Source organism: Ciconia boyciana, chromosome 7 (assembly GCF_034638445.1).
Source record: "Ciconia boyciana chromosome 7, ASM3463844v1, whole genome shotgun sequence".
NCBI lineage: Eukaryota > Metazoa > Chordata > Aves > Ciconiiformes > Ciconiidae > Ciconia > Ciconia boyciana.
In genome coordinates this window covers 2,615,042-2,627,685 of record NC_132940.1, presented here as the reverse complement: position 1 = coordinate 2,627,685, position 12,644 = coordinate 2,615,042, and the positions used below count along the sequence as shown (strand labels likewise).

The following is a 12,644-nucleotide window of genomic DNA, read 5'->3' as shown; positions in this document are numbered from 1 at the left end:
GGGCGGCACCGGCTGAGGGGAGGGGAGGGGAGGGGAGGGGGGGCGGCCGCCCCGTTCCCGCCCCGCGCTTCCCGCCCTTCCCCTCCCCTCAGGGCGGCCGGAGCACTTGTCTTCCCCTCCTGCCCGCGGCGTCAGAGGAGGTTCTCCGCCCGGCTCGCCCATGAGCCTGCTCGGGAGCTACCGGAAAAAGCCGGGCAGTGACGGCTATGAATCTTTACAGCTGGTGGACAGCAGCGCTGACGGCGGCGGCGGGGGCAAGGCCGGGGGCAGCGGGGGCAAGGCCGGGGGCAGCGCGGCGGCGGGGACGGGCGGCCGGAGCCCGGCGCGGCAGCAGCAGCAGCAGCAGCAGCAGCAGCAGCGCGCCGAGGGCGGCAGCACCATGGACAGCTCAGGTAGGGGCGGCCTCCACGGGGGTCCCCGCGACGCGCGTGGGGGGGGGGGTGGGGGTGTCTGCCTGCCGTGGAGGGGCTGCTGCGCGATGGTGGAGTTGTTGTTGTTGCGTGGGGATGGGGAGGCTCTATCGCCGGGGACAATAGCGGCCCTTTGTCCAAGCGCGGGTGGTGGGGAGGGCGGTGGGATGAAGGAAATCCACCCGAGGCTGAGGGAGCCGGGTGGGTAGCGCCGCAGAAACCAGTGGCTAATAAGCCCTCACGGCTGGCTCCTGTTTTGAGCCCCGAAGAGGAGAAGGTTGTTCTGAAGCTAAAATGGATGGAGTGTTTTGGGATCTTTCCCCAACTGACTTATTTCACAGAATCATCGTTACTTTTTTCCCCCCACCCCCCACCCCCCCTCTAAAAGCACTCATCAAACTGACTTGGATTAATTCTGATAGATGATGCACTGCATGCACCATTTTTTTTTAATCAGGGAGTAGGGGACCAGATGGTCTTTATGAGCGGTAATGGGATAGAGAGCTCTTCACCTCTGAATCACAGGTTCAAATTTGCTTGGATCACCAGTAATCGAGAGTACTCATCTGATAGCTTTTAAGTGATCTCTCAAAACGAACTGGCTCTGGTTCCGGCTGGTTAGATGTGTCCATCGCAATGAACATCTACAGCCTTTGCAGAGAACTTCTAAAGACCAATCTTGTCCAGGGAAATACCCTGTTTAGTTGAGGGGGGACCAAATTTGATGTCTGCCCATTGTAAGGGGGGGATCTTGCAGCGATACCTGTACTGTTCCTCGAAAGAAAGGGGTGGGCCCAAGACAGCAAGTACTTAAAATACATTACCTTTGTTTTCCTGTGGTAACCTCTTCTCAAGGGGAAAAAAACCCCTTAATGACCTATGTCTGGACTTGGGTGGGGAGAAAAACCCCTAATGACCTACGTCTGGAGTTGGGCGGGGAGAGTCTTACCTTGAATTTTTTCCACACTTTCTCTGATGTAATGAGAGTCACATTTTCGTCTTCCCCCTTCCCATTTGAATTTGCTTTCAAGAGTTCTTTTGGGGGTTGGCTTTGTTTTTTAACTTTTTTTCCACCTCTGGACTTTAGAAATGTGTTTGAATTTGCTGCTGTGATATGTCTGCTGCAGTTGCTTGTAATCGTACTATGTGTCAGTAGATGCTTTCCCACAGTAGGCTGCTGTGTTACAGTTATTTGGATTCTTACATTGGCATCTGCTGAGATGGTTAGATATTGCAGTCAGTTTAATATCTATCATTAAAGCAATTATCTGAATGAGTTTCCTAGAACTTTAAGAGCCAGAGGCATTAGTGTTGGGCAAGGTGGCATTCGCATCCAGCCAGGTGTGGGAGCGTGCTGCAGCTCGTGTCAAGTCATGGCTTTTGTCTAGCGTCAGCTCAGTGTATTATTTGAGTGTTGCTGTTGCAATCGTTCTGTTCTGTTTCTTCAAGCCATTCTGCTCCCTGCCGAGCAGGGGAAAAAAAATAAGTGCTCATGGATAGCTAGACAATACCTTTATTTACAGGTTTTGTGCAATATTCAGCCATTTAACAATTCAGCTATTAACTCTGAAGACATCCCAGAGCATTAATTTGTATTAATGCCCTCTATCAGTTTCTAGGATGTTCTCCCCTTAAACACATGGGCTTGCTCAAGGGCTGTCTCTGGGATTTGGAAGCTAATGGGTAAGAGATCCATGTTAATCAGAATTCACTTCGTTTAGTTCCCTTTGGTACTCTCACTGCCTGAATTTTACGGGATCTATAAGCAACAACACACCTGACACTTACACAGCAACAAACCTCAGGCCTTAATATGGCCCTTGAACTGAGTTTATACTGAGGATTTTTTTTTTTTCTAATACCTTATCCGTTTAATAAGGGCTTTTTGGTGGGTATTTCTAAATCTTCACATGAAGTTCAAAAAAGCTGTATGGAGTGCGATGCTCTGTTCTAAACCTGAAGTCCATACTTGTGTCTGCCTTGTTCATTTGAACACTTTATGCTGATAAATGCCTAATTTTTATCAGTTCATTGCAAAGACATTTTTCTTTGCCACGTATGAAATTCTAAAAGCTTAAAGAACCGTATCCACCCCTCAGGTGTGCTTGTGATTTCTAGTGATTTGGTAATTGAAGCTGCTCATGAATTGTGGCACATGATTTATCTTTAATGCAGTGTGAAGATGGATAGTTATGGGGGGGGATTAGGGAGCAGTGTAGGACAAAGACCCAAAAATAAGGTGGCTGGGGTTTTGGCTTAATAGGAGCAAGTAAAAAAACACCACCCACCTTCTGTGTTTTGTTTTTGTTTTTTAAATATAATATATTCATATTATAAATACTTGAGACTCCTCCCACTAATGATTTCAAAGTCTAAATTCCCAAGATGGGCAGTGGTAGAGCATATTTCAGTTGGGAAAAGAGACCTGAATTCCTCCGGAAGGAGAAGGGTGAGATAAATTGGTGACATGTTACGGTGCAAGGGAGGTGTGCTGCTGGGTTTGGTGGGGCAGGGGAGCCTCTCTTCTGTGTAATTAGGCGGCAGGCCCCGAAGGTGAAATCCTTGAGGTGCCCTGGCCAAATCAGAGCTCGTTACGTCCTTCCCACATGCCTGACCTCCCTTACATTTCAGTTTTTCGTTCCTTTTTTTTTTCCCCTGGTTTTAAATAATGGTTTCATGTGTGGCGGAGCAGCTGCTGCCTGAGTTATCAAAATGGCTGTTTGCAGTTGAGGAATGAAACAGTCCTGAGGTACAACTCCCTGTCACCAGGCAATTTGGGACACTCGGCGCAGCAGGCTGCGAGTGCAGTGCCTTGGTTTGCCTGTCTGGCAGGGTTATTGCTGCGCTTGAGCCGAGCACCTCTGGGTGCAGTTAAATAGCATCTTCGATGAAGTTAACTAGTTGGAGAATCAAACCTTCCTCTTCTCTCCCCATGTATTAAGTTTCATCTGCACCAGGGCAGTGGACTCTGGGCATAGAAAAATGGCCTTTGCATCTGGAAGGTGTGTGTGTAGATTAATATCAAGCAATTATAGAAGTTAGATGAGTGAGGGTTTGTGCTGAAGGCAAAGTGCTGGCAATTCTGGGGCAAAGTGCCATTGGTTTAGCTGGCGTGGCTGTATTTGCTATTGCTGCAATGACACTAACTCACATGAGTTGAGAAAGTGGGCCCCTGTTGGGTTTTTCTATTTTTTTTTTTTAAACTAATTCAAAGTATTAGATCTTAAAGTATCATCTCTTAATGTGGGCTTGCAATCTCATAAACAGCTTTTTGCAATGAAAATAATCAGTAGTTACAGCTATGCTGGAACTTCTGAGTACTGACGATTATTGGCTTAATATTTTTTTGGACTGGTATTGCTTAGCGTCAAAAGAAAAAAAGACAAAAAGCCAGGAACCAAGAGCACTGTGTGTGTGTGTGTGTGTGTGGGAGGGGGTTGCTGTTGGAAGGCAGGATCTGATCATGGCTGGAAAGGGAGCTGGTACAGAGGGGCTCCCGAGGAGCTCTTTGACCCTACCATGCCTCTGAGCCGGCATGCTGGGGGTGCAAGCACTGGGATGGAGGGTCTGGCCAGGCTGTGTCCAGTGGCTGAGCCTGGAAAAATAAGATTTTCAAAGTCTCTGGGACTGGTAAACGCTTCTTGGTTCAGATCGTTAAAAATCCTTCTGCCACCGTCACCCATGCCATGCCGAGGAGTGCTAACGTGAGCTGTGTAACTGAAGTAGTGACGATTTAAGTTGCTCAAGGTATAGCTTGGGGTACCTGTGTGCTCACAGGCAGCATAAATGGAAACTCCTGCCCACAGTGATGTCGAGTGCCTCCCTGTTAGGCTTGGGTTTAGCTCAAAGGAGCCAAGAGCAGAAACTTTATTTCAGGTAGGGCGGCCATATCAGTTACTGCTGGTATCTGATGATGCTTGGGTGATGACCTTGTCTTTGGTTGCTTTAAACTTTGCCAGACTCAAACCAGTCAGAATGAAATATTGGTCAGTGTGTGGTTTAAATCTCAGATTTAAATCTCAGTGTGGCCTGTTCATACAGGGTTAGGCTTAAGTTCTGCGACGCCTCGAGTGGGCATTAAAGCTCTATGCAACTTTAGCACATGCCCTTAACTGCTGAATGTTCAGCTCCTGATGTAACGTTTTAAACAACTCCTATGGAATACGCTAGATGCAATATAGTAACATGATCATAGTGCATAACTAATGGGACCTATACGTTACTGCTAACTGCCAGTTCCTCCAGAAAGTGTGCTGGACTTGGGTTGGAAGTTTGAGGATGGAGGGAGGGGGAGATAAGGGGAGACTTGAGCTGAAGCAGGCAGGACATAAAACATTGTGAGTTCAAAAAACAAATTCCAAGACAAGCATCTATGTAGTACTCCTTTTGTCTCTTCATTTTTAAGTTGCTGAAAGTGCTCACAAGGTGAGAAGCAGGCAGTGAAGAAGCAATTTATTTACGTTTTTGCTGTGGCATTCAGTAATGTTTTCTTAGCAGCTGGCTGAGCATTGAAAGAAGAAGAGGTTCTAGGAAATAAGATATAAAAGTAACAGCAAGGATACATGTTACGAAAGGAAAAAACTCTTTCTGTGCTCTTCTGTGGTGTTTATAAACTAGCTAATCTATAAAATAGCTTTTAAACACTTGGGATAGATTTGCTTGTGCTACGTGCTTCCTCAGGCAGAGTAATTGCAAAAGAAAAGAATTTTGAATAAATTGCAAGTGTTGAAGTTGAGATTTCTTGAACTGCTTTACACTTGCAAACATAATCTCTTGTACTCTGGTGATTCCTTTTCACTGAGTCAGAAGAGAGACATCTCCATGTCACTGGCACAGGGACAAAGACCGTCGCTGACAATGTTGTCTTGTATTCTCTTCTAGCTGCATTTTCAAAGGGGGAGGTTTGGTTTAATAACTCTTTTGTTTGGTTGGTGTTTTCTGGACACTTGAATGGTTTGGTGTTGGCAGTGGTGCTTTTCTTTTTTTGTTGTTTTGACAGAGAGGAGAAGCAGAGAGAATGTCAATCAACTTCTAAAGACCAATTTCATGGCTTGTGCTAGTAGTTCAGTATTCCAGCCTCACACGCATTTTGTTCACTGTAGTACGAGCTTCATAAGGGAAAATATGTAACAAATGGAACAAATCTGGCACAGTACTGGGGGGTTATCCCCCCCCCCAACATCACTACTCTTCTAAAAAAGGAAGCAAAATCCCCTCTTCATCGAAATCCTCCATATTGGTTAGTTGATGGTGCAAGCAGCATTCTTTAGATACTATTTCTCAAGCAAAAGCAGAAATATCTTAATTCTTCAAATTTCCATGAAGTTTATATTTAGGCGGTCTCAAATGAACCTTCAGATAAAAAGCCTTGGGCTCATACAATATTAGTTCTAGAATTTTATCATAGAAAAGCACAAAAAGAAGTACTTGAGCTTCTCTACCCTACAGCATGCTACGTGCTGCCAGCAGCTCCGAGTGCTTCCTAGGGGAGGTCAGGGACCCTGTCCCAGCCCGCACACAGAGGAAGGGACCGTGGCTTCTTGTAGGAGGGAGAATACAGCTTTTCCTGTAGTCAGAGCAGTACTCAAGGAGGGAGGCAACGTTGCCTGCCTGGACGTGCATTGCCCAACAGCAGCCGAAATGCACAGAAATGTCCCTGTACCAGCAATTCCTTACGGTGTGAACCCAAATCTGTTCCTATTCAAAGCATCTCCTTTAGGAGCTTCTCGGTTCCTCCTATCTCCTCTCCTTCGAATGTCTACGCTACATGAGCCCATTGTAAGCTTGTAACGGCTTTATCTTCCCAGCCTAACTTCATCTCAAAAGGATGCTCGTAACTTTTGGGAGTGAGAAGGGAAGAACAACACGGGGTGACCCTTCTGTTACAGGTAAAGCTGCCAAGAAGTTCTTGGGCAGGTTGTAATGCAACTTTGAGTCTTGAGGCAGTTTCTATCTATTCCAGGCAAAAGGCCTGGATGGGTGCAGTGCCAGCTAATTCCTGTAAAGTTGCAGTAAAGAACCCCAAAGAAACAAACAAAAAACCCCAAACAACAACAACAAAACCCCCAACTACTCCCGCACTTGAATAAATTATTCAAGATGTCTTAAGGCTCGGGATGTCTGCACCACAAGACGGGTCTGTGCTTAACCCTCCGTGCGCTGAACCGGTCCTTATGATGGAAGGGGCAGATATTGACTGGGGAGCAGTGGCTTTGGCAGCTGCCTGCGCTGCCTGTCCTTGCCTCCTGAAAGCTGGAAACTCTTTCTGCGCTTACCTCCTGTAGCCCACCCTTTCTTAACCTCGCCTAGTGTTGCTTATACAGTTGCAGTTTGTATTACTGCCTCTGTCTGTGTTTTATGCTAATTGCCTGCTTTGGAAAGAAATATTCTGGCTTTCCCTCCGTGTTTTGGAGCTGGCCATGCTCTGGGGGAGTTTCCTGCGGCCATGTTTCCTCTTTGGGTAGTCAGCCCCCAGCTTATCTCTGGTGAATCCAGCTTTCCCCTCCTGCTCAAGAACCGCTGGGTTTTGTCTTGAGCAGTCTCATCGTTAATACGCTTATTGCAAAATAGCCAAACTGTGCGCGTTTTGAGGTGAGGGATTATAATCTGGTTTATAATCTCATGTGATTTGTGATCTGATGAGCCCTTATCTTGCATTAGGCTCCTTGGCTTGTAGTGCATCTCCTGCTTCCCTGTGCCCTTAGAGAGTACAAACATCTTTATAGCCTGATCTTAAACTTCCCTTTGGCCACGCTGAGGTCATTCCCATGGGCTTTAACCTCTTTTCTCGGGGACTGCACTTGCTAAAGCAGCCTTCCGCTTGCATGCCTCCACTATGTGTTTTAAAGCATCAGGACGAGTGAAACCTGGGTTTGGGGGTCTCAGCGATGGTGTTATCCAATGGTGGGAGCTTGTTCTGCTGCTGTTGTCCTGCAGTTCTACTCTGCACGTGTTTTGCTGTTTATTTTTATGGAATAACGCGTTAATTTTAAGATATCTGTGCTCAGCCTTGTAGGGAATCCAACTCTACCAGGAATCTGGGGCAGCGGTGGAGGAGGGGACAGATGAGACTGGTGGCAAAAAAAGGAAAAAAAATCAGTCTTCAGGGTCTATGTGAGTCTGAGGAACTTCCCAAGTAATTTCTGCAGGTAGAAGCACTCTCCTTTCCTGTGAATGCCCCTTTATCGCTGTTTTAGCTGCCGCTGCTGCTTTCTGCCCAGCCCCTTTACAAACCACCACTCGGTGCCTCTTAAAAAGTTGATGTAATTATGACGCTTGGGCTACATCTGGTCTAAGCAAGGATGTAAGTGCATATAATAGTATAGATGTTTTAGAGTCTTTGCTTAAATGTGATAAAGCTCAGCTGTCCAGAAGAGAGCTATGTGCTGGAAGGAACGGTTAGGGAGGATTGGGCTTCAGGGCGCTGAGATTGTGCTCTTAAAACGTAGTTGACAAATGAGGCACTCGGATCTAAACACTATCAATTATGACTGGATGCAAAAGAGCCACCTGCCCAGAGATTTTCATTTAGAAATGCCTGCCACCCTCCCCCTTGAAACGGGAGTTTAAACTCTTCCAGCAATGTCTGCAAATTGATTTGCAATCCCCTGAAAGACGAAGTGCTGAGCATGGAAGACAGACTCACTGGGGAACCAGCAGGAGCTGGGGATGCTGAGGGTACCCAGGGATGTGGGGACTCTGCTCTGCCTGGGTCGGTTTGGCTGTCTGTCCATTTTTTGCACACATACATCCCTGCATACATGATGTACCTATATGAGGATGCTCTAATAATGTTGTGGCAGGGCTGCCTGCACCAGGGCGGCTCCTCCTCCCCTCCGCACTCTGCGTGGGCTCTTGTGCAATGCCAAGGTGAAGCCCGTAAATACGACGATGGGGCCACAGCAGCCTGGCTTTATATCCCTTAATGCTGGAGTGAAATCACGTCCCGCATTACACAGGCTTTGCTGGGAGAGCTGCGTGTGGGAGGAACGTGAGCTGGCGGGGCTGCTGGGGGGAGGCAGAAGCACAAATAGTATCATTTTTTGCTGAGTGTTCCTTAAAAACAATTCGGGCTTTGTTGCTGAAGCCACAACAACAGCGACTCAACTTCGTTCAGTTCAGGGACCTTTAAAAGGGCCCTTTCTGCCAAGGCATAGGGCAGCCTCCACCACATCCTTTGCTCCCCTTTCACTCTGTGCCCTGGTAATAGTCTGGGGGGGGAAAGACAAGCAAACAACCCTTCCCCCCAAAAAAAAAAAACTTTGTGGGGAAGGAGAAGGCTGCGGCGAGCAGCTAAAAACTTCCAGAAATGTGGAATCTGGGACATGTACGCAGCAGCTAACAATTTTTTTCTCATCATAGTGTCAGGCTCTCGCAGTACCATAGAAAGAGAATACAGAGGAGCATTTAATACTCCCAGACTAACCTCTTTTTTGGGAGGGTGGGAGATGAAGGCTTTAATGCTTTTCTAGAGAAGAACTGTGGTGAGGAACGGGGAAGGTTTAGCTCTTTCCTCGCTCTGTCTCTAAAGAAAGCACAAGCAGTAGCTCCCTGAGCAAAAAAAAACATTAAAAAAAATTGTTTGACATTGAAGATACTGTTACATATAGTCTGGGCAGACTGAGGTAAACCTGCTTCCTTTCCTATGGTTTTATGTCTGCTTTTTGTCTGCCCTTTACAGGCAACAAGGGTCTGTTTACTCTTGCTAAGTAACCTATGAAACGCAGTACTTCTCTGCCGATCTTCAATTTCTAGACATCTTGCTTTCACCTCCCCGCTCTCAAGCAAAGTATTGCTTCATCAGCATAAATATTCAGACTGACACCGTCTTAAATGCCTTTTAAATGTCGGCTCATTTCCCCCTTAATTCTCTGGAGAGCTGGAATTCATGCCCTGTGGTTTGTAGGGTTTGTGGGTTGCCTGGGAGGGTGGTGGTGCTCAGGGACCCCCCAGGCAGATGAGGGCCACAATGTGCAGATCTTGCAGGGAAAGCTTCCAAGCCAGGCATTTCTCGCTTGTTCCAACCAGTGAGCATCTCCATCAGCTGGTGGTAGTGTGGTACCCTCTGCTGCTGGCCCCTCTGTGGTCCCCTGTGAAACGTCCGCCTGCAGGTGATGGTGGTTGGTGCCGAAACATCCCCATCACGCAGTGTCACACCCTCTTCATTCACCCATTTCTGGCCCCAAAACCCAGCCTTTAAAACAGGACTGGTTTAGGAGTCTTCGCTTTTGGCACTAGGCACAAACACTACTTGTGGGACTGCAGCAAGAGGAGTGGAGGCGAGTGGTCCTTCATGGGTGTACAAGAGGGAGGTATTTCCCTTCTGGATACAGCACAGTTTCTTTCTCTGTCCATATGCAGAAGATGAGTTTCCTAGTGTGGCTAGTATATACAGTTTGATGGTTTTGCTCTACTAAGGGAAGACAGATGACAGCGGGACTCTTTTGACAGTATCGATGAGTATCAGTCTCTCCTTAACCTCCCAACACCCCGAAGTTGTCCTGCTAAAGCACTTCACGTTGCTCTGGTGTAATGCCTGTGCTTTTAGTGAGCAGGTCATGGTGGGACAGCAGGCAGAGGAGCCGTGCTCAGCCGTTCCTGTAGAGGAGTGCATCCTTCTGAACTGCCCTGGTGATCACAGCGTTCTCCTCCGAAGCTGTGCACCTGCTGTGGTGGGACATGTCTATAGGGACGCAGCATTTGCTGCGCTGTCTGGGCAGTCTCTCTGCCTTGGGAGAAGTTCTCCTCCTGGCCCACACATCCTTTTCCTGATACTCTGTAAAATTAGCAAGGAGAGAGCTTAAGTGCTTTAATTAAGATTTCTATGCGTTCCAGCTTCCATCCTGTACAACACAAGGCTGGTGCTGTCAGCAGAGGCTCTTTCAGTTGTAATCTGTCCAGAGAAATCCCACCCTTTGGCTGATGATGAGAAAAGACTGTGATAGGAATGCTACTACATGACATAGTTTAGTTTTGTAAGGAGGTGCAGCAGGTTGTCGCTTTATTTGGTGACTGCTGGAGGTTTATTCTGAACGCAGAATAGTCTCTTCTTAGAGCAGGCGTTAAGTCAGAGCAAGTACCTTCAGCCAGAACAAATACAGACTTCACCTTGTCAACCGAACGGATGAAGTTGTCTCTCTTTCACGCTGCTCCATTGACTTGAAGCACTTCAGTGAGGAGCTCATGGTTGCCATCACCTAACAGAGCTATTCAAAAGAGCTGTCCCAGGCACCTCGGGCACGCTTTGCAGCACACACCCAGCAGTAAAACCGCTACATTAAAAGTTCCTTTATTAGGAAATGAAAAGGCTGCAGTGAGCAAGTGATCCCTCTGAAACCTGTGCTACAAATACAGGTCAGAAGCGTGTCTAAGCCTTTCAGGGAATATCCAATAACTGGGTTAATAAAGAGTTCTTGCCGTGTAAGGAACAAGGTGCATCTCATATACATAGAGACTAATTCTCCATAATGAGACTTCTAGAGAGCAACTCCAACCCATGGTCAACGTTACCTGAACTGCTATGTGATAATGTGCTGAAAACTGGGATCTGAGCCACTTGGCAGGCTCCTGCGTTGCTCACTTGCAGCAAACTATTTCTACACAGATGAGTTTGCGAGCCCCTGTTTCTGCCGTAGCAGAAGATGCTTTTGGAGCTTGTGTGGGGTCTGTTGAGTGTTAATTTTGGCTTTGGCTGCAGCATAAGCAAATATGTGCACGGAATGCAGTTCCTGGTGGGATGGAGGGGAGGGAGGGGGTGTCATGTGCCTCAGGCACTTCATTAATACAAAATGTGCCTTTTGCCTTTGTGTTAAGGCAGAGAACTATTCCTCTCTACTGAATTTACCACCCGACTGTGTTAGGAAGATCTTTCCAAGCAGAGAAATGCCGTTATGCCACTAACTCAATATCCTGACCAAGTTAGTGGTGATCACCTTATCTGCACGGTGAAACCTGAACCTCCTTCCTGCCGGGCTCTGAGGAGCAATGATGGGCTCATCCCTTCAGACTCAGCGAGTGTCCTTGGTCCTTCTTCTACCTCAGAACAGGTCATAGTCCTCCGCAGGCTGGCCAGTGTACTTGAGGAAACTCAACTGCTCCTTTCACAGGACTTTTATGTTCAGGAAGAGCAAACCTATGAAGACAGCTGTCTCTGACCATGGTTCAGGGACGTGCAATGGCAGTGGTAGGTGATGCCTGGCCAGGTGGCTGATTTCCACCGGAGACATGTGGGACGTGGCGCTCAGCCCTCCCTGTCCTGGTGCTCCGTTCCAGCAGCTGTTGCACGTGGCCCAGGGAACCACAGCCGTCCTCTGGAAAGGTCTGCAGTAGCTCTGAAGGTCTCCATTTACAAGAGAGACTCAGGACAGAAATGCTTTATTCAGCAAAAAATGCAGGGGCAGGCTACTTGTTGGTTTTTTTTAAAATCAAATTTTTTCTGGCTGTTCTTGTGGGTTTCTGTATATATTGTCAGGTTTGTGTCTTAATGCATTAACCCTTTCTGCTCCTTTATACATCTTTATGCTTTGTAGGAGACGCTGCCTAGCAGAGGAGCCTTTGAATGTATTTATTTTCTTCTTCTATGAACAGTGTGTGAAGAATGTATCATTCCTAGTAACTGAGAAAGACTGTCTTTGTCAGCACTGAGGATGCTGCTCTCATCCAGTGACTAAAAGATAACCGAGAAAATCACTGCACCTGGTATAATACCAAGTTGTAAGCTTCCTACGTTGTAACACTGTAGGAAACTGTAATACTACATTGTAAGCTTCCTCAATAGCTTCACAATAGCTAAGTAATACTTGTCTCATGTTAAATCTTAAATACTAGTTTTGTGCTCTTGGCTAAGTAGCACCAGCTTGCATTTCTTCATTAGACATCCTTTCTGTTTCTCTGTTTTAGTGTACATAGTAAACTTGGAATTAATTGCTGCTGCTGCTTTAGAAATATAGTGAAATTCTCATTCTCTCTCCGTTTCTCCTCCTCTCTCCCCCTCCCCCCCCCCCCCCGGGTTGATTTCTAAAGATTCTAGGCTTTTCATATTCTTGAAGCCTTTCTGTTGCTCTCCTACAGCATTTCCAACCATAAAAATTTGTCTAGTACCATTGGTCCTCTGATCCCTTTGCCCCCCTTCCCCTGTCCCAAGTTACCACCTTTCTGCCTTCCTTTCTTTTAAAAATTGACCTGCAGAACTGGAAATACCTTTTGAACATTACCTCCTCCTTCCACCCCTGGCTC

General features: G+C 47.0%; 1 protein-coding gene across 1 annotated transcript in view; it reads left to right on the top strand.

Annotated features, from left to right (window-relative positions):
* The first annotated feature begins 82 nt into the window (after nucleotides 1–82).
* DNAJC6 (DnaJ heat shock protein family (Hsp40) member C6) overlaps nucleotides 83–12,644 on the top strand; it is a 40,412-nt gene continuing 27,850 nt past the window's right edge. Inside the window, exon 1 of the mRNA XM_072868244.1 lies at nucleotides 83–392. Within this exon, the coding sequence (XP_072724345.1) occupies nucleotides 161–392 (232 nt within the window). The 5' untranslated portion in view covers nucleotides 83–160. The remainder of the gene's footprint in view (nucleotides 393–12,644) is intronic.